The 25,504-nt window shown below is 35.4% G+C and overlaps 1 protein-coding gene across 36 annotated transcripts in view; it reads right to left on the bottom strand.

The window, feature by feature from the left end:
* Positions 1–1,346: 1,346 nt before the first annotated feature.
* The window catches only part of NRCAM (neuronal cell adhesion molecule), a 143,448-nt gene continuing 119,290 nt past the window's right edge, over positions 1,347–25,504 (bottom strand). For 8 of the 36 annotated variants that reach the window (XM_039726697.1, XM_039726696.1, XM_039726703.1 and 5 more), the window contains 6 exons: positions 21,889–21,954; positions 21,215–21,340; positions 20,018–20,170; positions 16,408–16,539; positions 13,172–13,250; positions 7,520–11,459 (listed from right to left, as the gene is read on the bottom strand). In XM_039726697.1, the coding sequence (XP_039582631.1) occupies positions 9,644–11,459; positions 13,172–13,250; positions 16,408–16,539; positions 20,018–20,170; positions 21,215–21,340; positions 21,889–21,954 (2,372 nt within the window). In that variant the 3' untranslated portion in view covers positions 7,520–9,643. The other 28 variants (XM_039726714.1, XM_039726716.1, XM_039726718.1 and 25 more) reach the window with 12 other exon arrangements.

Genomic DNA, 25,504 nt, shown 5'->3' with positions numbered 1-25,504 from the left:
TTTCTCCCCAGTTCATTCTTTTCACAAAAGAAGACATTTCTATATGGTAGATAATATTTCTTCATATCTAATTCCTAGGGTTTCTGTTTTAAAATAGATCAGACATAATAAAAAGATAATTTGGTTCGCAAATATTTTGCCACTTTGCTTCTGCTATGTGGAACCATGAGGAAAATTGTATTTTCCTAGGAACAATGTGAGAATAGATTACAAGAAAAATTACCATTGGGGTATCCTCTTTAATTCCCTCAGGATTTATACAATCACTTCAGTGAGAATAAAATCAAAAGCAAAGTATATCAGTAAAAGAAAAATGTAGCAACTATACGAATTAGTACACTTTGGGGAACATGAACAGATTATGTATGTGTGTCTCCAAAAATTGTTACTGTATGAAATCCTTCTTCCCAACTAAGCCTAGGGAACTCAGACCTCTCTTTTCAGGAAGTATTCTTTAATTGAAACAGAAACAGCTGTATTTCATATCTCCCAGACAGTTTACATTGCTGCAAAAATCAACAGATACCTGTACAAAAACCAAGGCAGCTGATATCTGAAGGTAGTGTGAAGATATCTGAAGACAGAAGTGCCAGAACTGAGTCTGTGCAGATGCCAGGAGCTGAAACAGACAGGAGTTTCCAAATACATATGGGATGGCTGGCAGAATGGCTTCTGATTCAGTGATAAGATCCCTCTTTCAAACATCATGCCCACACATCAACTTTTGGATACATCTCCTCAAGCACCTGCATCTCTTGGAATCCGTGGCTCTCCTGCAGTCTTCTATGCAGAACAGATGCCCTCCTGCCCAGTCTGTTTCCATTCATATATAGGATAGAAAATATATGAAAAGAGCATTCCAATGGACTTTGTGTACAGTAAAAGATGATGACTAAAAATTCCTCACTTCATGCACTATTTAAAAACAGATAACCATAAATTTGTATGTCAGACAATTCCTTTAGGATACAAAATCCTTATTTGGGATCCTATCTGAGGGCTCTTAAATTTCAAATCAACATTCTTATTTTCTCTTATTCACTCTTACAGGTATGGAACACGACTGTTTCAGTTCTTTTCTTTGCAGTAATATGACTAAATAAATAAATAAAAACATCCATGGAAGTAAAATGCAAATCACAGATTTCAATGGGAAATGGTCAGACAAATTTGCCATTTTTTCAAATGGTAGCATGTGAAGGTATGCGACTTTCTGTATATAATTTGGTGGCAGTAATGGGAACAACTTCTTTCAGAGCCCCTTCATGCTGTTTTTCTACTTTGAATTCTTAATTACAGGACTAATCCAAAGTGATTTTTACTGCTAGTGTAAACAGAACAAACAGTGAAATTTTAAAACCACATTTATTTTTAATACAAAATCTGTTGCACTATTACAGAAGTGAGCCTGTATGTTTACCCCCACATGCACAGATAATTCAGCATCTACAATCAAATAAGAGTAAAATGATATTTCTTTTTTACCAAAACCATTGGCAAATCCTGTGAAGAAATGTTCTCTTTGTGCTTTGTAATCAGTGTTCATATAATTCATTTTGTATTTCAGTTCCCATTAAAAAACTGACCAATGGAAAGCTCAAAGGTGCGAAAGAAGCTTATTACAGCTGGGTTACATTTGGGATTACTTCAGTTGTGCTTTACCTACAATATATACATGAAAGCTGCAAAGTGTCCTATGGGCTAATGTAGTGCACTGGCAAAAGCTCTGAATGTTTCAGTTGGAATCTGCAGTAAATAAGCAGATCACTATTTTATTTTCACAGAAAAAAAAAAAAAAAGAAAAGAAAAATTAAGTAGATGCCTTAAAATACCATGCACACCATTGGCTATAGTACTTCTTACACAGTACAACATAAGCTTTCTTGGTTTATTTGTCTGAAACACCTAGAAGCATATAGCATCTACGCTTTAAGTGTATTTACAAATTCAACAAAATATCTACATATAAAAAGCTTACTTAAAATTAAACTTGATGCAAGTTATGAAAAACCAATTTATTGGCAAATGAAACTGAGCATTCCTTCAACCATAGGTTGTTATAAGAATTTATATTTGGAGGTAAACATTTGATTTAGTATGCGAGAAAATAATTTTTTAACAGATAAGGGTAATCCTTTACCAATAAACCGTATTAGCACTTGTCAGATGGAATGCTGTGGTTCTGAGTGGTAACCCCCACACTGCTTCAGGCTGGAGATAATTACAAAGCTGCCGCACTGATCAGGCTGGGACACAGAGAGAAATGTGCTCTCACCGATGGAGTCAGCTGGTTTGGGTTTTTAATAATTTATTTTACAAGAGCTTACACCTTGCTTTGTTAGTAAATAATTTAGCTTTGGTTGCATTTTGGGATTTTTTTTCTGTTTGTTTGCTTTCATTTTTGTTTTAAGTATTCTAAGGCCATGAAAACATGTTGTGCTGTAACTGTGTAGGAAGCTTTTTTCAAAGGGAAAAAAAAATCATACTCTTCTTTATGTAATTTAAAATATTTTAAACTTTCCATTTGTAGCACAACACTTTCATAACACTTCTTTTTCTTCACATTTTTCCTTTATTTGGCAATGACAGTAGTCTGCTAATCACAGTTTACTGCACCAACTGATTTAGCAGTACAGCACATTACGGAATGCATACTGTATGAAGGCACTGAATGTATATGTTGCCCTGTGTTTTCTGGAATATTTTCCTTAATTTTTAAAGTTTTTCTTTCAGTGACTGTACAAATTCCAAAATGCATCGCAATGCATATTTTTTATGCCCTAAAATCAATTCAGTATGTTTTGATGTAAAAATAGAACACTGTACTGCTGTAATACTTGATAGATTAAAAAGGCTATAAAGTAATAGGAGCAAAGAGCAGATAATAGGGTCTCATTAAGCATCAGCAAATGCAAGTGTCATACTTAAATCATTTAGCATTTATATACTGTACATACTGTTCCTAACTGTCTTGCAAAAAGACATATGATAGCTAGACATTAAGTCACCAATTTCACAACAATGTCCACAAAGACATTGAAGTTCTATATAATACTACTATAACACTCTGACATTGAGAACGGAATTCATATCCAGGGATTCAGCTGAGGACTGCATAACAAATTGTCAAACCATGTCTTTATAGTGTACACAAGATTATCTGTGAGTTGTGTAGGGGTTCTTTTTTCCATGCATTATACTGTATTTTCAACAGGAAACAAAATTACAAGCTGTTTTTACCGTTTGTGTCAGTTCCTTTAAAAAAAAAGTAAAAAGACCCAAGTTTTGAACAAAATTTGAATTTTCTATTTTGATTCATAGTAACATACCACTTACTGTGTCATTATGCTGTGTACTGGTGTTAACCTGCATATTCTCATAGCGTTAACATCTGGTGGTGAGGAGCTCCATTACCTGTGTGTTCATAGTATGAGAAGGAGGATGTACAAGTGCTTTAAGCAAACTGGAGATACAAGGGGATCAAGTTCTGTGGTTACACAAATGAATTCATGGCATTTACAGGAGAAGGAGCCTCAGAGCTTTCATTTCCTTCTGCAGGTTCTTTCTCTTTTTTACCACTATATTGTCCAATAAAGGAGCCATCCTCATTGAACTGACCATTTACACCTTCTCCATAGTCAACTAAACTATCATCACTGTCTTCTTTTTTCACAGTTCTGTCTGAAGGTGTCCGGCTTCCTTTTTTTAGAGGTTTATGGTCCTCTGCATCGCTGGAGACACAAACAAACAAACATGGGATTAACGGATGTATTGTTTATTAAGACAAGAGCAGCCATGCATGCAGAGTTTATGAAAAGCATGTGTGCAGCCCTATAATCCTTTAGTAAACCCACATCACATTGTAGAGACAAATCAATATGATGTAGTTCATATGAAAACATGGTGTAAGAATGGTTTAAACAGAGAATGTCTTCAGTGGAGGGAGGGGGAGTTGTGGTTTCTTTTATTTTTTTTTTCCCCATCGTGCATGGCTTTTCAGTGATAAGACCTGGGCCCTTGGCTTGGAGGCCATGTAGATGCAGCAACTGCAAGCATTAAGAAGTGGGTTGTAAAGCTATAAAAAAATAATTTGTTTGTTCTCCAAAGGAACAAGCTTATGATGTGCTGTGAAGTTAGTCTGTTAAACTTCTTAATTTCTTTGACTCCTTGAAAATGAATGAAGAATGAATTTGGTTAAATGAAATATACTGATTTTCTTTACTAGTATAAAGAAAATAAAAGTGCTGCATTTCAAATAATTTGTTACATAATGCAGGCCAGACTTGCAATTTTCAACCTTACCTTTCAAGAGACCTACATATTCCATTAAAAGGGTGCAGAAGAAACAAATGAAAATAGCCTAAGAAGAAAAGCAAAGTCCATATCCTGATAGTGATCAGTATTGTATCAATAATAAGTAGCTCTTAAAATTTCTACAATATTTACTGTGTTACAGGTAAAGCAACAATTTAGCTTACAGTAGCTAGAATTGAGGAGTTGAGAGCATGCTTAGTCTTTTCATTTCTTATCAGATCCATCTCCCTACCCTACTCTATGACCGATAATGCTCTGACAATGATGATCGTGATTTGGAGGACAACACAAAAAGGAAAGGAAAGAAAGGCCAATAGAGGAGATGTCTGTAGCAAAGTACTGTGGTCTTTCCTTTGTCCGTGGAAAAGCTGCAGCACCATCAACACCCTCAAATAAACTGGCAACTGTGGTAGGCTTGTATTTCATGAAATAGATATAGTTGGGCTCTTTTCAGAATCCTTTACATTGCACTTCAGTGTCAAGATGAGGATTTCAGCAGCAGCTCCAAAGCATTTTGAATTGAAATCCACTATTGCCAGCTGCACTTTTGGGTGCAATTATTTACTTTGTCTTAAACAGAACATATGACTTGATTTGCATATAGGGTACGAAAAAAGGAAGTAGTTTGGGCTTTTTATTTAGATTCACAGTTTATGAGAAATATAAAGAAACATATATAAAATATTAAAGAAACAAAATTACAGTTTACAATTTCTAGAATACTAGGCTGAATATATACTCAGCAAATTATTTTAACCCTCTAATTCCTAAAACCTAATATCTTATAAAATAATGCAATTTTTTTCTAATTAATACTTTTAAGCACCCAGAGAAAACATATATATATACATATACATACATACATATATATATATATATATAAAAAAATCATAGGATGTACAAGGCCACATCAGATCATATAGTTAGCCAACAAAAGCTCTCTTGGAAACTGTTGCTAGAAAACCATTTTCCATCAAGCCATCCATTCTACACCCATTTTCCATCAAGCCATTTCTCCTCATCACCTTTTTTTTTGTTTGTTTGTTTTGGAAAACACTAAGTTATAAAATTCTAAAAGAAGGACAACTCTAATATGCATATACTTACAGAAAAAGCATATCAGAGATTTTATCATTCTGCATATACAGCAGAAAAAAAGTGGTAGGAATATCTCTCTTATTTACGTGCAAGAAAATCCTCATGCTCAAAGCACACAAAAGCAAAACCTCCAAATGTGACTGTATCAGGCTTGATGTTTTACTTATTGTGGTGTACAAGGCACGAGGATAAAAATCATTGATCTGTGCTCACTGGTGCTGCAAACATACAGGCCAGTAACATTTAAAAGACCGTACTCCAAAACTTCAAGAATCCAGCAGCAGAGTGAAAATGTTTGTAACACTGTGAACACAAGCAGATCACAGAGACATTACTGAAGAGAGTTCATTTTGGAAGGACCCCGTATTTAGAAGGCTGAAGTTGGAATCCAGTATTTAATACTCATACACACTGTAGTTTCTCCAATGCCTCCATAAGAAGGTATTAACAGTCATTAAAGCAGGCTGCACAAATCAAATGAAGGCCAGGCCCTTCTTTTGAAACTGTAACCAGTCCTACTCCCAGGGAAGATCTGCTTTCTGGGTTAGACTGTTAAGGAAAGAGCACTGGGTATATGGTTTATTGTTTAATTTCAGGTGAATAACTTCATAATTCTTTACACCACAATACAAAGAAATTAAAAGAAATGAAAATTGCAATTGTATCATATTCTGATTGGTCATGAATCTCTGTGCAAATATTCTAAAGTATGACCCCAGCCAGTGTAATTCACTAGGTTGGAATATACTTATATAAACAATATGCCTCTACTGTATAAATGCACCAACATTTTAATCCAACGAGAAGTTCGATTTGCCATTACAATTCAGAAAAATCTGAGTATGAGAACTTCTGCTTTGTGTTGCTCTTCTGGTTTTCTTATTTATATTTCTGCAAACAAAGTTTATGCATAAGACAAACAATGAAGAAATACTTACACAGTGGGTTGCACTGAGTATAAGATTTTTCTATATTTTAGTCAGGATGTGAATTCTACAATCTCTATAATTAAAAGCAAAAACAACTGCAGATTTACCCAGCAGTGTATGTACATGGAAGTGGGCACTGGTGTGAGAGCACAGTCACAGCAAATCCAAAAATCAAATCAAACCCGGGGATTCCTTCACTTATTGCACTATATAAGTCTAGAGAGAGGTTCTGCCATGACTCTGGTAGTGGAAAAACAAGTGGGATTATCCAAGATGCTTTACACTCCTGGTTCAGAAAAGATAACATATGCCATGGTACCATTTTTTCTGTATCAAACTGGATTATGACTCTTAGATTAACACAATGTTTTGTGTGGAAAAGAAAGAAATTGAGGAAAGATGAAAAAACCAAACAAATAGGAGAAGGAGAAAAAAGTGAACATATCAATGTTTTGGACAACACTTTTGCTACCCTGGGGATTCAAAAAAGAGGAGGAGCTCTGGTGGTCTGGCAAAATGAATGTAATATCTGTTTGTTGCCAAGAAGCAAACTGCAAAAGCTGCTGAATTACATTAGGAAGAGCTATAGAACACTTTAGGCTGCAGAATTTTTATAATATTATATTGCAAAAACATGGTAAAGCCATAAATTTTGTACCCACAAGGTTTGCCAACCTTGCTTACACCTGCTCATAAAACTATTCCAAAATGCAATCAGGATAAATCATAGTTTCTTTCTGTTTCTGTTTGTGGTTTTGCTTGCTGACTTTTATTATGTACCTAGTGTAATATTGTGATATTAAAAAATGAGTCAATTGTGTTGACTAAAATTACAGTGGCAAATTGAAGAAGCTTTTTTAAAGTTTCATTTATGCAGCACATCTAATTAATAGTCAGAAAACAGTACTGGAAGGGAACCAAACATGAAGTGAGAGTGCTTTATTTAGAGCCATGGAAATTAAGTGTAGCCATACTTTTACTATTTTTTGCTGTAAAAATAAATTCCATACTAGTATTTTTTTAGGGATGAAAATTTCACAAAGAAGACTTATATGTATCATTCATTTTGATAAGTACTTATATGTACCACATACACTTCAGTAAGAAAAGTGTTTACTATTAAAGCATATTCTAAAAGCATGATTTAAATATTAATCATTAATGACTGCTATTATATGAATGTTTCTCTTCTTAGTTTGATGAAACACATATCAAACTTGAAGTTAGTTATTAAGAGACATAAGAAGTATGAACGTAACAATAGCATAAGTGCAAAATACAAATTTATTTGTTTTAAAAAAGTAATTCCATTTCACAAGCTTATCAGTTATTGAAAGAAATATGTACCTTGAAATCTCCTTTCTTCTTTCAACTTTTCAATTTTTCTTCCTTAGATATGGGTACATGCAGCAACCAGTCAGAATGGGGAAGACACTTTTATGATGCCTCTGCAGTCCAGCAGGCAACTAGTTCCCAACTAAACTTTGCCACATTCATAGACATGCAAAAAGACTCAATATATGGTTAGCAATATACTACTTTTCCTTACAGCACAACTGTGAAGTGAAAGGCAACATGAAACAAAGTGGGTAAAACATTCTGGGCTATGAGACACAGAAAGTGGATGCAGAAGATGAAAACGGTTGGCACTAAATTCCTTTTTCTGTGACCTCAGGTCAATAGCCCAGAAATGTTTAAATAAAAGCTAAATATCAGGTAAAGCCACAGAAATACCTTCCTCTGTGGCTTCTCTGCATACTCCAGGAGAATCTGTTCCCACACCTAAGAGGTTTCCGCTGATACTCCTAAATTATTAGGACTGAGAGTCCTAATGTTATTACATTCAATCCAGACTTCAAGCCATTTTACTATTTCTTATTTAAGCACAACTATATCAGTCTTCTGAGTAGTTTTTCATTAGCATATCTGTAATACTCAATCTTCAGTCCTGGCAGAAGCTGGAAAAACTGGGTGATGACGCTCTGGCTTTAAAACGCAATGTACTGAAAGTTGTTAGTCACTCAAGTATTCCAGAATTAAAACAAGAATTGTCAAAGAAAGTACATGTGCATAAATTAGAACACAGTAAGACCACTGCCAAATCCAGTTGGACTGTTCAGCTCTTCAGATAATCTCCACTGAGATAATCTCTTGTCCTGGAAGGGACCAAGCTTAGAATTACAGTCCTGAGGCACAAATCATGACTAGGTCCCTATAGAAACACACCTAAGCTGCAAGTTAAGTAACTACAAGAGAAAAACCCTACACTTGTAGTTACAAACTTTATTTTAATTGTTAATCAACTCAGAAAAAGAAGAAAGAGTAATATATTATCTAGCAATCCCAGAACTCTCTGCCACAGTGACTCACAGCATATCCTAGAATTTCTAGATAAAACACTGTGTGTCAAAATATTGAAGAAAAGAGGCAAAATAATTCACCAAAATGTGCAAATATCCTGAGTTACCACAGTAGCAATTCCACTATTGTATTTGCCTTGTCCTGTTTCATCTTCCTAAGAACATTCTGCAGACCACTGGACTTCCAACTTTCCCTTGTAATTGCTTGCTTCCAGTTTTCCTACCCATGAACTCACAGGTCTGTAGCTGTCATAACTTCTTAATTTCTCTCCATTTATGGACCAGAAGAGAAATTTAGGCTTATTTACACCTATGCTGATCTCAACACACATCTGTGGTACTTCTTCTGTTGCTTGCAGGTTCTTGGTGTAGACAATGACTGTCCACAATTTACTGTCTCAGTCTTCTACAACTCAGAAAACCACTGATGGTGCAGAGCAGATTGCTACAGAGGCACTGTTTTTCCTTATATGTAAAAATGAAGGAATCCATCCAGTCACAGGAATATAGCAGCCATAGCCATTCCTTAGTTCCCAAAACACCTGCATTTCCTAAAGCATTATTTCTTTCATTAGATCAATATAGCAGAAAAATCTGATGTTGTCTGGTCTTACAGACCAGCCAACTCTCACATAGAAAGTATTCTCTCAGTTGAAATTGAGGAGTGCAAAACTTCAAACAAATCCAAACCATCCAAAGACCACTAGAAAGACTAGAAATCTAATGTAAAAAACCCTCCCCTAAAGAGAAGGGATTTGAGAGCTATGATTTCTCTAAAATATCTTAATTAGTCATTAAGATTTAAGTAACTTCATAATTTAAATCTTACTTGGGAACAACTAATTTTCTAAGCACTGGGTTTATTTGTTCAGAAATATTGAAACATTTCCATGTCTTTCACTCTTCTCAGTTCCTGTGAAACTAGGAAGCAAGTCTATGTTCTTAGAAAGTTCCTCTTGATGGTCTGATATCTCTTTGAAAGTGAGATGTCTTTTCATACTTGGCATGAAATGAATGTGAGACCTTATACTTTCCCTTCCCTCCTTTGAACTTTGGAGGAGAACGCAAGGAGCTCAGACACTTGTGAGAACATGAAGAGCTTCCAACAGAGCTCTTTTTTTTCATCTGACGTAAGGAGTGCTTGTGTTCTGAGGCATCTTGCATGATCTGGACTAAGGATTCACCAAACAGCTTGCCCCCTGTGTATGGTAAAGACAGCAGCTTACATTTCAGATCTAGTGATGGGCTCCAAGGACGCAGCCAGAGAGCTCTCCAGGCTACAGTGAGGCATGCCACATTTTTAACAGTGAGTCTAAGAGAATCCTCAGCTGCATCATGGATAAAATTAGCTGCAATTTTACACAGCCTGCGTTTTCTCTGCATGGCACCAGATGGGACCCACTTCTTTTTGAATCTAGCTTGTTCTTCCTCTAACCATATTAGCAAAGCTTTAGAAGCATAAGTGCAGTAGATAGATACTCCAAGCTGGGCTGCAGCTAGCTTGAAAGATCTTTTAATTGCTTCCTCAATCTTTCTGTCAGTAGGATCTTTAGGGAGAGCATCTGTATTATCAGGCACTGACAGTACACAATTACCAGTAACCAATGCTCTGTCTACCTCAGGCAAGGTCCCCCACAAAGCAGCTTTATCCACTGGAAAAGGATAGAGCTTATGTAGGACTGGTGGGGCTTCGTGCTTGGCTTCAGGATTTCTCCAAATCCTGCAGACAAGATCTTCCACAGCTGAATGGATAGGAAGTGCATTATCTACCTTGCCTTCTTCAGAGGCACATTCAGATTTGGAAGACTTTAGCATTAGCACCTTCTTTATGTGTTCAAAAAGGTAATTCTGATTCTCCATGTCAAATTTACGTAGAGGATCTGGTCCTTCTGGATCTTCTGTAGGGAACTCAGATGCCACCTCCCCGTCTTCAGGGGCTGATTCAACCTCTAAGGCCTTGTCAGCCTCAGGTTTGTCCTTCCCAGAAGTTGTTTGATCTTTTAAGCTGTCCATATGATCAAACTCAGAAATCTGGGAACTGCTCCCAGATGCTTCTAAAGGAACCAGTGGAACTTCTGCAATTGGTACCCTGGGATGCTTCACTGAATGGGACCTAGCCTGTGCCACAGATGTTATGCTTTGTCTGGCTGCTGTCAAAGCATCCTTTAAGACAGTGGCCAGCTCAGGCAAGATTATAGATTTCATTAGTGAATTCTTTTCAGATTCGGAGAAGTGAGTAGCAGCAGAAGGTCTTACCTTCCTGTGGCAGGAGCTCTGAGTGTCTTCTGAATCTGAGCTGCAGTCTGGGGTCTGGCTGCACCAGTGCTGGAGAGAAGAATGCTGCCTTCCCAGTAAGCCACCAATTGAGTTGCAGCTGAGGGGTTGCTGGAAAGGGGATGGCTGTCCTGCCTGAGAATCTGAGCCCTCCTCCGACCCCATTATGTGTTGCTCAGAAGCATGATGTCTAGAGCCATGCCTGTACTTCCATCCGTCTGACCTCTTTTCCTCTTGGCAGAGGGAAGCAGAGACAGAACTAACCCTTGTAAGCTCTGAAGACTGCCTAGCCCTCCTCCTGGTGTAGGAGGTCTCTGATCTGGTGCTGGAGTATTGATCCCCTGACCTTCTGAAGAAGTTGGATCTGTCAGATCTCACAGACTTTGCTTTGGTAAAGACAGGGTTTGCTTCAGGAGAATTGGCACAGCTACCTTTTGTTCTCCTTTCCTTGTCCAGTTTCTTTCCTGTCCAAGCAGACATGGACCTGAAGTGATGAAAAAAGTTCAAAACACTCGAATTCCTAGATCTTTCAAAAATTACATTTTTTCCCAAGGGAAACCCTATACCCTTTTTCCTCAAAGAAGCACCGCATCATGTGAGGCAGACAAACTGGGAACTGAGTGACTGCAGTGATGCTGGGCTGCAGAGAGGATGACAAGGTATCTTCTGTAATCTGACTGGTTGCTGCTCCTGCCCTGTCTCTAAGGAAAAAAGAGGAAAGCCCAATATAGACTAATTACACAGAAATACATTTTAAAAAGGAGTTTTTGCAGGGTACATAGAATGAACTCTCCCGTGTGAATAAGTGTGAAAGCTTGGCATGCATCTGCCCATATTCACTAGACATGAGTGAATAAATGCATTATAAAATAATTTAATAAAGTTCTAGGTCATTCTTTAGATTAACTCAAGCCACTTAAATATGAAGATGTAAATTCAAATCTTGCTATAGGTCACACATGAAAGCAGGCTTGAATACTTATTCCAGGCCTGAGAAAACATGCATTGAGGTCATATCATTTGTACAATTCTATACAAAGGTCAGTTTCCAAATATCAAGAACCAGTAGAGCAATGAAGGAGTATGCAAACTAGGCTTCCCAGGAAAACTTATATAGTACTTTTTAAACTCTATTCCAAAGATTGCTTCATACTTCCCTTTTTATCAGGTGAATTTAGGTAATTTATATGCACTTACACATGTAATAAAATACTACTCTGAACTCATTAACCTAAAAATGGAGTACATTGTTTTTAATCAAAGAAGAATAAACAGAAACTGCTCCTTAGCATTCAGAAATGTACATCTAGTCCCATCAGATCAAGATGTACCTTTTCCTTCTGTGAAGAAGCTATGGCAACAAATTAGATTCTTCTGGGAAAAAATCTGCTTTTTTCTATATACATTTGTAAATGCCAAATGTTTGCAATAATAAAGAACTTCTACACTGCTTCGGACACAAGAATGCACTACAAAATCTATTTCATAGCCACATAACATACAATCATATTGACCTATTTAGAAAATAATAACATTATTTTTGTACTAATAAAAAACCAAATAAACTGCTTATTTAATAAGCTATATTCATAGTTGTTGTATGAATATTCTTGCCAAGGCATGCTTTTGGTAATGTCAGGTTTGGCTAGTATAAAGGAAGAGTGTCAGGAATAAGAGCTGTGTTGCATGCTTTGAAGCTGCTTGCCATATATCTTGTACTGAAATACATGAAGGGGAGTTTTTCTTTCTTTGTAGGGCACTTCTTCACCTCTGTTATTGGATTAGATGTTAGTACTGGCAGGTATTTTAAATGCATTTGTTTTCCAGTCAAATTAACACCAAGTTGTCTCTGTTAGGCTTCAGTTAGAAACTTATTTTCAAAACCTATAATGCTCAACATGGTGCCCTAACTGAAAGGACACTGCATCAGGCATTTGAATATATACAGTTGTGTTTGAACACACACAATTGTGTTTGAATGTGGTTTTCACCTTGCATTAGCAAATGGCTTATACTAAGCTTGGATAATTTTTTTTTAATGGTGTGGTTGAAATGCTATTTTTAGTTCTAAATAACACTGGATACAAAATCTTTGACATGGAAAAAAAAGTTAGTCTTCAATTAATAAGTGTCATACTATAAACAGTACATGTGTGACATGAACAGTGAACATGACAAACCACATAAGCTGCTCACCTGTATTCACCAAACGTTCCATCATCTTCCTTCATAGGTTGTATTTCTGGATCAGCATGTGCATCCTCCTTTTCCTTCACTAAAATATTTGAAATATTAATTTTTACAATGAAACTGCAAGATGAGAAAGTCTAAGACCTTAATTTCTCAAACTGATTGCATTTGTCTTTTGAATAAAAACTATTTTTTATTCAAATATTTAGGATATTACTTTTTTTTAAGAAAAAGATCTGTTAATTAGTTATAGGGTTTTATTTTCATTCAAGTATGACTGTATGTAATTTTGTATTAGCAGAACTTTTTCTTTTTTTTTTCTAGCATTAAAGAGAGAAAATTGTTTAAAATCCTACTAAAATAACTTATTTACTGAGACTATTAATAGAGTTACTGCTTAATCAAATTTGAATTATTTAGTTCTACTTAACAATGCTCTCTATTTCCTCTTGATATTCTTCTCATACTGATTGACAAAACTGAATCTGATTCACTTTTGTTCACTGTCAGTTTGTACATTTTCTGCTTTAATTTCATGTAGTTATCCTCCAGAGAATTTAAGATTTCTTTTTCATTATTAATAATTCTCAAAATACTAGGCATGGTTTGTTTCTTCTTTTCTACAATGTGATCAAACCCAGCACAAAGTCACATACACTGGAACCTAAATTTTACACAATTGTATTTCTTGCACATTCTGGTTTTAGGTTTAATCCTTGTTCCCTGGTAGGAATAAATCTAGGCATATAACTTCTCCCTATAACATAGTAAATGTAGCATATTGACACAGAAACCCACTAGCACCTGAGGAGTCAGATATTTTCAGATGACATATATTCCTATAAGTTAACATTGTTGACAGGATAAAACAATATAGTGACTGTAAGAATTCTATTTATAGTTCTTCCTTTTGCCTTTTCATTTCTGTTTTTCTGGCATCTATTCAAATCTTTCCCTTGTCTAGCAGATACAGTCATATAATCCAATACACAATCTCTTGTCTTTTACTCTGGTAATTTCCACACTTTATTTGCACATCACTGATTTGTGTGCCATTATTTAAGAGGATATTAATCATTCCTGACAGTACTTACTAAGTCCATAATTGCAATAACATGTAACATCTTGAGACATATCAGGCTGCTATAATTTCATACTGAAGTAATGGATTACTTCCTACAAACCACAGCAACCTCAAGATAACACACAAAAATGATGATGAAAGAGTTCACAACTTAAATTTTCATAGATTTTATAACTTAGTGCTTTCCATTTGTCACTACCTGTGGAACAGTACATTTGCAATGGCCCAAGAAATACAAATTCACTGCTATAAACAGCAGTACATACTGATTCTGGAAATCTTAAAGTCCAGGTCCCCCTTTATATATGTGTCTGTATATGCATCCAAATTCACTGCTATAAACAGCAGTACATACTGATGCTGGAAATCTTCAAAAAAGTCCAGGTCCCCCTTTATATACGTGTCTGTATATGCATAAGTATCTGTGCATGAAAACATGTATACCTTGCAACTAATAATTCTGCAGAAGCAGCAATATCAAGGGTACACAAAGTAATGACAACCTTAGCATCCAACTGCCCTCTACACTTTTATTTAAAATGTCTGTTTTACCCTCCTCTAGATGGTGGTTCACTCCATGTCCTCCCTACTCTTTTCAGTTTCATCACTTCACTTGTTTCAGTCATCTGAATCACTTTTTCTATATCCTCTGTTATCTCATTTTCTCTAAAAAAATCCAAATATTAGGCAAAACCCCCTAAGATGGTGTCTGCAGCCTGTCATAAAACTCTATGTAACATTATGTATTCCTCAATAATCTGTTTTATTCATAGGCATATGCAGTTGGAACAGAAAATTCTCTTACCCAATTTTTGCTGTCACTACAAATCTTTGCTCTCTCTGTAAAACAATCTAACAGTTAGATTGGGTAGAATAGGATTCTAGTATTTAATAACGTGATTCTCACATAAAAATCATCTGCTATTCTATTCCAGCAGATTTTCCTATGAAGACCTGAAGCTCTTAGTGTTCCCTGACACTAAGTTTTTAGAAGTTCACTGATCAAAATAAGCAGAAGAAAATAAAACAAAGTGGCTTTTTCTTTTATACTTTTCTAAACGCATCCATCTTTTTCATGCCCAAATTAACAGTATGAACTTCAAGAAGTTTGAGCTGACTTTAAATAAGCATTCTAGAGTCTAGATATTTATTCCCAAACCTTAGGAGAAAACTATTTTTTCATTAAATCAAGATTTTACATGAAACTTAGTAACTGTACTTTTTATTGCAGCTAGAATAGGAGAGTGAAAAATCAGATTATCCTTGGATGTTCACTTGAAGTTCATTCATAGTCACTCACACCTCAGCAGCTGCTCTGTTGGCAGTACTTTCTGGCAGTACTGTTCAGTACTGGTTCTCACTATCCTTTTCAAGAGAGCTTTGGCCTATGGAGCTACTCCATAGAAAGAAATATAACACTAAGGAAAGATATATATGATACCTATATGTCCACACACATACATACACATACATGCCTTTTGTAATGCACACCAGGAGAGATGTATGTTTTGATAGAAGGCAGACATTGTCTAATTACCATTTTTAATGAAAAATTATAAAATACTTGGCCACTCCTAGATATACTATAAAAATCCATTTATTTTACACCTCCTCTTAGAAAGAAAAAATATAGAAAAAACCCCAGCCTAATTGAAGGATGGTAACTTTAAACTTAGCTGCAAAACTACAGAGGCTGAAGACGACACAGATTCTGGGAAGAACTCAAGGAATTGGAAACAATATAACATAGGAAGAGATTTGTCCTATGACATGTATTCCCCACAGGTTAAAGTAACCAGTAGCTATGATTTAGACTTTCTGACCAAATAAATTCTAACTCAACTCATGTTAGTGGATTAAACCCATCTGCATTTGACTTCAGAAAGTGGAATGTGCACTAGTGGTGATGTTCCAAACAAAGCTCAAACCTCTCTAGAGAGATCATTCACTGAGGACTCTCTGGGAAGTAAGTCCTTCTCCTATGCTGAAATAGATGTAGGTTTCCTACCAACAGGGAGATGGCTCCTGCCAAGCCCACCAAATGATAAGACTGATTTGCCATATACACAGTGTAAATGTAAAGCAGCAGCAAACGTAATTTTACCTAAACAGGTAAGCCTGAGATCTGTCTTAATGGGTTACCAACAGATGAGCATACCTGGATACTTGCCACCCTTATTCCTCCTTATGAAGCACACAATCAGTAAAATCAAGATCAGAAGAGCAACAGCACACATAAGACCAATGAACCATCCTTGAGTAGCGATGTCCACCTGCCGGCTTGCCATTGCTAGGGGTAAAAGAAGAAAAATTACATTTTGCTGCATTTCAATGCTGTGCTAATTCAGACAAATAACAGACAATATAACGTTCATTAAAGAATAAGACTCACTGTGAAAAATGGATAGCATTAACAGAAACAGTGATTCTGTATTTTCTGAGTATTTCCATTATTTAGAAAATTTCCCAGTACCTATGCACAGAAGTTAGTTTTCAGTATATAAAAAGTCTGCTAACATTTAAGCTTAGCAACTACTCTGCAAAATCTACACACATATTACATTGCTTTCCACAAACCTCAAAACTATTCTCAACCATTTTGAATTAATTAAACTCCTGAAATGAAGTTGCCAATTATAGTTCACACAAATATGTCAATTGCATTCTCAAAATGAATTAAAAGCCAATACTGCTAAGCTAATGCATTTCCATCATTCTGAAATGGGGACACAGATCACTCAAGCGCCCTAACATTAAATTTCAACTAAAAATCAACAATAAAGCACCCTTTAAAACTTTATTAAGCATCAGGTTTTCTTTCTTTACTCAAACCCATACCTCATTCTACAATTAATTTATCATGATTGCCATGATTTAGCATTAGTGAGGTGGGAAGCCTTCCCTTGGCATTATTTCTCTCCAAATGCTGACTCTAGCTGGAAGATAATGTAAATAATAAGCAAACTACAAAGAAAACACTACAAGCACTAATAAGACAAGGAATTAACTATGTGGTCTAGGGTCTGGATCTACTGGTCTCCAACACAGTAGGAGAATTATTCTGGTGAAGCTTATTTTCTGCTCTACTGCTGGAAACACACTACAGGCAACTTGATTTAGGATTAGCTGCTGGGAGAAAGTGGGAAGAGTGAGAGGAGTTAGGGATACATGCTCCAAACAAAAAAATATGAAGTGAAGGAAGATGAACATCCATCCAAACCTATGTTATTCATTCTTCAACTTCTTCTCCACACCCAAAACCGAAGAGTATGAAACTCTGTGAAGAGCTGCTCAACTGACAGAATTCAAGCCAATGTCTCAGTGTCATTTTCAAGTTAAGGAGTGTGAGACAGGTATCTTGGAAAAGGAGTCCATGGTCCCACAATCCTTAGGGATTCCACAGAAAGTAGAAAGTACTTCCAATGTCTGGATACAGTATCTCCAGTCCATTCCATACAGAAGACCAGTGTCTTCCACTTCAGAAGTACTATGATAAAATTAATTCTCTTTAAATGCTTATTTTTGGCCTTTCTGGGTAAAGCTATGACTTGATTTTCATTTAAATAATTCAGTGAGTTAATGTGCCTGGTTATTGTGGAGCGAAAATCAGAAGATTTCTCAGTCCTTGTTTATGTTTTCTGATATTTTAGAAAGTGACTCTCATACACACAAGAATTTAAACTGTTTTTGCATCAAAGTCTCTACATGTCATATATAGTTTATATACCTAAATATTTCTACTCTTTATGCCACATATAAATATGCATAAACACACATATATATAAAAATATTAAAAAGTGTCAATTAAAAAATCACAAAATTAATCTTCCTCTGAACTACAAATGAAAATAAACCTTTGTTTTCATATTAAGGTTTAAATTATTTTGAGTTTTGTGCATCTGCATCCATAATAGGACATTAGATGTTGTAACAAAATGTAAAAGCACAGTTCACATTCAAATGTAGTAAGAAATAGAATCAAGCCAAAAATTCATTCATAAAAATATGCAAGATAGATGGGAAGATGAAAACTTACTTATGCAGCTTCCTGTATTAACTTACAACATTTCCAGTAGGAAAGGGTTTCTAAATCTCTGTGCATCTTTAAAAAATGCACATTTCCTGCCTACACTAAGCAAATTATTTGCTTCAGGCAGAAAAACCTTGCATCTTGGTGAACCACTAATGCAGGAGTCAATGAAGAACACTGTACCAGGAATGCCCAAAAGGATAAGCCTGCACACTTTGAAGATGCTCTGTAGGAATGCTTGACAAAGAAAAAATGTGGGAAAAGCCTAATGTTTGAAATATCAAAGTTTCATTCCTAATACGGACATATTCCAGTGTTTGCCTCTTTGTCTACTCCACCATTTTGCAGTGTTTAAAAGCTTTGATCTAGGTTGAAGACAGTGTGACATAAGATTTTTTTGTAAGAAATAGGCTGTTTATAATTTCATGCTGAACATTGAAACTTTCCATTACCAAGAAGCAGAAAGGAGTGTCTAAAGTCCCTTCTTCCTTAATTACACAGGGGCATGAGTAAACACGACTGGGTAAGTACAGGAATCCTTATCTACTGGCTCAGTACTTTTTATGCAGGACTATGCTTTTGGAAAGGTTTCCATGCATCTTGTTTTGAATTATATTACAGTCTTGATCCTTGTTAACTGCTACTTTAGGCTTCAGATGTGTATTTGCATAACATTTCACAGGTAGGCTTTTGTACCACTAGCTGTTCCTGGCTTTGTGTTCAGCCTGTACATATTTGCCTGGCACTGCTATTCAGCACCATGTTTTCAAACCTTCCTGCAACATGATAAACTGTGAACAGGAATGGAACAAATCAAAGCAAAAAAATTATGATTTTAGAAAGTGCTCACTTTCAAACCGGCATACCCATTACCAATGTTGTTGCCTGATAGTTATAACATAATGTTCAAGTGTATTTTCATATTTCAATTACTTTCTTATAACATAACATTCTGGAGTTGATGGGGCTACTGCTGTATAACTATGCACTGGCTAAAATGCTTGGAATGAGCAGAAGTGGCTAGCAAAGACAAAAATAATAACAGCTGACCAAGAACATGATGATGGCATGGCATGTGATGGCAACACAATATTCAGCATAACATCAAAGAACCTTCCAATAGAACCTTATTCCTGAGTATAATTGGCAGGCATTGCTGATTTGCTTACAAAGAAATAGGATTGCAGTATGAACATAAAGAACTTAAACAGCCTTACTGATTCCCAGGATGTATGTGTAACATCAAAATCCATATAAAACTTTTATATGGCAGGAAAAGAGAGATTTACAAGAGGAATGTCTTAACACTGATATAAATAGATTACATGAGACAACAAATTGAATCTGCACTTTCTGATTATGCAAATATTTTAGCTCTATAAAAAGCAACATTATTTAAATACAGCTATGAAATTATACTAATTACAAATATTAGAAATAGGTCATCTTCAGTGCACAGCACACAGATGGAGTGTGGGCAGGGCATATCTTGCCCCTAGCACAAACATCAGCCAAGTAGAGTGATTTGAAAGGATGGAAACATTCATAATTCAAACACAAATAAACTGGCATTATTATTTAGGCATTTATAAAATAATTTAACATTGGTCTATGAAAGGAACATGCAAAGATTCTAGCTGCAACATCTCTTGGCTAGAAGCAGTTTGGCATTTCAGCAGTTGGTCTAACACAATTTTGGCTGGGATACAGAAATGTACTACGGTACAGTACGCCTCACCTGGACCTGTCTCAAACACATCCTCTGCACTCCTAAAACCAGACAGGCCCTCAGCACCAACCCGGACTTTATATGCTGTTCCTGGTGTTAAACCCTTTAAGACAAAGAAGCTTCGAGAACCATTTACAATTTCTTTTTTCCAATCTTCTTTGCCTATAAAAATTTTAGGAAAACAACAAATCGGTATTTTAATTTTATCTGTATTACTGAAAGCTTCTAGACAAAATACTACTGACAGTTACTTGACTAAACTATGGATCATCTGAGAAAAATAGTTGTTCTCTCAAAAATAATTATATAAAATTATGAGTAATAAATTGCATGCAACATATTGAAGAATTTATTGTACAGTAATTATGAAACTATTTTAAACATTTGTTCCATTGTACTAAAGGAATAAAAATTTAATTTATTTTTAAAATGCTTATTGAGGTTGTAATTATGAGATACATTAAAATAGATTTTAGTCATTTTATTAAATGACACTTGCAGTTTCAGTCCATATTTATTTTGGTCAAGAAGCTCTACTTCAAAGTCTGAATCTCTCTTATATCTTTTTTTCTAGGACAGTCTCAGCTATTTCTTTGGCCAATATCAAGAAAAATGCATTTCTATTCCAATTTTCAGATTAGTCACCTTTAGTCATAACTTTAGAAGGATGCGGTATTTGAAAATAAGTATCTTGCCTTTATTAGCTTTGTTCTAATTATTACCTGTATTATCAAAGTTTTAAACCTGGTTTTAGGCAATAAGAGCACATAAATTGTTTCATATTTTATTTTAAGGTTTAATTTAACAAAGAATATATTATTTAATCTTTTTTCTTTCCTGAATTGGGCATAATTTAGGAAAATCCTTGTATCCTATTTTAATGCAAGTAATCATATTTTTACACATGTAATCACTTCACAATAAACAACTTCATGCAAACTATGTTTTCAGAAGTTCACGTTCAAAAGAATTTATAAAATAATACAAAGGAACAAAGGTTCATATTTATCTATTCATCAAAAACCTGCTAAGCATTGATGTTTTTTAAAATGAAAATTATGTGATCTTCCTGATCAAATTATAAAATAATTTAAGACATTTAAGAGCTATCATTAACACTGGGTCAATTTAAGACCCCATTTACTATAAAAATCTTTCAAAATACATCTCAAAACGTTAGCAGAATTTAATTAAATGACTTCTTACTGCCTGCTACACCATATTCAACATAAAAGTTCGCATGATCTGGTCCCTCATACTCCCAACTGATATTGGCATAGGTCTCAGCAGCAGCTGTTGTAACATTTCTGATCCTTGGATAAAGTGGTTGAACTAAATACACAACAGAAAAACAAAGCAGAATATGCAGTTGTGACTTCATACATTTAAAAAAAAATATTAAAAGAAGTTACTATGTTAATTTAGACCATATAGAGGGAAAGTATAACACATTTTTCATTGGTTCCATTACTGGAAATTAGTGAAGTAATTTCCAGTATTGTACTGTATTTTTCCAGTAAAGTACTGTATTTTGAAATTTAATCTCAGGCAGTTACTACACTAAGAAATAGTCAAGTCTATGTACTTTACTGAGCATGCTCTGTACCACAAAAACTGCCAAATACTTAAAAAAGTACCTAACTGCCAAAATTCTGAAAAACATTATTTCTATTCATCTGGAAGTAAAATGCAGACAGCTGGAAAGAGATGAGAACATTGTCAGGGTAATGGGAAATGGTAGGACAGAAGGGAGGTATGAAGGTGGTACGCTCCTCCCTTTATGGCATGTGGCACTGAATGGACTGCAAATGCCCCAAGTGCAAGCCCTTATAGGATTTTGGCTCTATTGCATGGATAGTGATAAAAAAGGAAGACAATACCCTTATAGAATGTTGGACGGACAGTATGCATGACTGGGGAAGTTGCAAAAAGGATTTCTGAATATCCTTCACCATCAGAGATAGTAGGAAAGAAAAAATAAAGAGTAAAAACATTTTGCATCAAAAGGTAGCAATTAACTAATACAGTAAAACCTTACCTGTTAAGCAAATAACACATGCACATTCTAAGATCATGCAGGTTTCAAATAGTTTACTAGTTAAAATATGAAACAGCTAAGTGATACACATGTATTTGAAAACAAACTGATGTATGTACTGGCAGCTTTGCTTTCACAGGACATTCCTGAAATCAGCTTTTGTTAATATTATGCATTCGTGGCCCCTTTAGACACTGCAAAACTAGACATGAGGTATGGGAAAGCCAATGTGAAAGTACTCTGGAGTGAAGGACACGAAGGACTGGAATGCAAGGAGCTGCCCATTGTAAGGCACTGTGTCTCACTGCTGCCATTCTGGTCAGACAACAGCACTTCTCACAGACATGCAGAATGCCCACATCTGTGGAAAGAAGAGCTTCAGCATTCTGAAATTAGCCACTTCTCTGCTCAGACCTTTGTTCTTTTTTCATACCTTAGCTCCAGTAATGCTTGGTACAAATGGACATATAGCTCAGTGTCTGCTTGCCTAAGACTAATGAAAAAATAGATTTTAATAGTTCTAATGCTGTAATAGGGCAGACACAAAGAGGATGCTCCTCAGAGGTATGAAATCAGTTTTAACTGAAAATGCTTCACTTTGCCACTGACTTTTCTATCTTGCTAAAAATATCTTTTCTATTACAAATATTAAAAATGTTTCTCAAAGAACCATGAAACATAAGAGGTAAAAATCTAGTCTCAGTAAAGACAAAGGACAGAATTCCAATGCCTTCATCTACACAAGAAAATAAAATGAGCAAAAGTCTGTTATCAAGGCAGAAGAGACTACACAGAATTTACCTATCCATTTAAATTACTTTCTACTTCTAACAGGCTGGCTTTGTCCATATGGCCAGCTGGAAAAAGTTCAAAGTTATATGCACAGAGAAAATGGCTTACTTGGGCCCCTAGAACAGACGAAATAATATGAGTACCATGTCTAGAAAACTGTAATTTCTGAGTATTTTTAAAAATACCTAAAAGGCAAATTCCATCAGTTCTTCTGATAATGTATTCTTATTACAATGTTTTACAAAATAATTTTTTTATCCCCATATTTGCATTAGATATTTCTTCTTAACTCTGTTCCAGTAGTACTCATTCAACAATTCAATCTGTACTACTCCCCCATCTGATGTTTTTATAGCTAAGTTGTCCTTATATACAATTTCTTTCACCAACCAAAATAATAAGGAATATAGTATTTACTCTGATGTTTTTATAGCTAAGTTGTCCTTATATACAATTTCTTTCACCAAAATAATAAGGAATATAGTATTTAAATAATAAAGAATAGATTAATTTCTTAATCTGTTAAAACTACCTGAACAAAATAATTGAGAAACCACTAGATTAAAAAAAAAAAAAAACAACAAAAAACTGCAAGCCATCTAGGTTTCTAAGTCACAACATCCACCCTAAGAAATAGCAAAGCCAGAGCTGTCTATGGGAAATCTAGCGTGTAATGATATACACTATGGTAATGCAAGGGGATTAGATTCTGTTTCTCTGTGCCACTTGTGGAGGTAGCAAGAGGAAAGAAAAGTAGTCTCTAAATTTAGAAGGGTGCAGAGTCTGAGATTGCAGACAGGATGTATAAACTCCCTTCCTGATTTAGACATAGGAACAGGTGTTTATTTCAATAACAATCTCAGCGTTTGTGCTGTGCCAAGAAAACAAGTGGTTTGTATTTGAAGTATGACTTTGTTTTGTTTCATTTAATTGTATTTTCTCAAAGCCATATTGTCCTGGATTTTGGTCTTCCATGGAAGTTGTCTAATTAGCAGCTCAAACGTACGACTGATTTTTGTCACAATATTAAAGACAGAAAAAACTGTTAGCAAAAATCTGTTTTATACTCCTGCAAACAGATGCCACAGCATTACTCCTAACTTCTCTCTTCTCATGCCTTAGCACTAGGGGATGAAGGAAACTGTCTCATCTTCTGTGGAAGACCCCAGAAGACAGAGTTTCTGAATTACTAAGCAAAATCAATAATTGCTTGATCTTATCTTGTGGGGTATTTTTCCATCTCCAATTTCCAGTTTCTGCTCTCATTAAAGAGTTGCCTGCTACATTAAAGTATCTGGTAAAAGTCTTTCTGTTCATATGATTGATCACGTGTTCATATGATCAAACAATCAAGTTTGCTCTGAAAGTTACTGTAATTTCCTTGCTATCTTACTTCTAAATTCTCTCAAGTGACTAATTTATGCTTATATTTATCAAATGTACTCATATCTGATTCTTACCAATAGCTGTACAGATTTACCCACATGTAGTACTTGGTCAGATTTAAATTCTGTCGGTTTTAACTATTGAATAAGGTGCACCAGGAAATTTGTTCAGTAGCATTATTTCTTTGCAAAATTATCATTTTTGCAATTATCCTCTTTTCCATTATTACTTGATCTCATTTGCCATCAGGCTGCCAAGTTTTACTTAAGTCTGTTAAATGTGCCATATTTGCAACATGACTACACACACAAGAAGACAAAAGAAGGCTGATGGATCCTGAGGTGATAAAAGTCTGGAGGTGAATTGCTTAAGACATTTAAAGCTTGTAGTCAATCCACCCAGAGTCTTTGTCTTCTCAATCACCACACCTCTAATTATAATTAACCTCTCAGTTCTTCAATATGTTTCCCAGCACTGTTCACAAATGGCAAATGTGTAATTGTCAGCTGGCAGAAGCTCCCAGCATGTGCAAGCGCCAGTTGGGAAAAAGGGGGGGAGAGGGGCGGGCAGCAAACTTTGTCCTGGAGAGCAGAGCACTGCGCTCTTTCATCTGTGACCATGCCCCACGCTGTGCAGCAGTGCTGGCAAAGGCATCACTCTAAAAATCATGGGAATGGACTGTTGGTAAGCTACAGGTTTTATACAGACTCACTCTTATGCGTCTACCTCTGGAAAATTAAGCTTTTTCATTCCTGCCTCGATACAATGCAAAATTCAGCTGGCATTTCCAAGTATGGTTTTATTCCTGTAGTATCACATAATTTGCCAATCAAGAAAGAGGCCTAGGCTCAAAGCAAAATTGTCTTCTATTTTCAAATTAATTCCAGTGCTTTTTTACTGGAGTCTTTTGGTAGAGTTTTATTTAACTTTCCAGTCTTTCAGGAACACAGTTCCTAAAAAGAAGTTATAGCCAGGTTGCAGAATCAATAAATTTTAATAAGACAGGACACGACATTGGAAGGTATTTTAACCATGAAATAGTACTCTTACTCAATATTTAGTCCAGAAGAACAATAAATCAAATAATCCCCAAAGTGACTGAAGTTTAGGAATTTTCATGGAATTCACCTGATATTCAGGAAAAAATATTGGCTGAGTGCCAAGCACAGATTTGAAGATGAATGTCAAATGGGGAAAAAAAACCCCACAAAACAACACATCATAGACAATTAAGTTAAGAGGCATATATTAAGAGAAAAGTTAATTTAAAGGAAAAAACC

This window comes from Passer montanus, unplaced genomic scaffold, assembly GCF_014805655.1.
Source record: "Passer montanus isolate IOZ18808 unplaced genomic scaffold, ASM1480565v1 scaffold6, whole genome shotgun sequence".
Lineage (NCBI taxonomy): Eukaryota > Metazoa > Chordata > Aves > Passeriformes > Passeridae > Passer > Passer montanus.
Note: the sequence above shows the minus strand (reverse complement) of the source record. Positions and strands in the feature narration are given on the sequence as shown.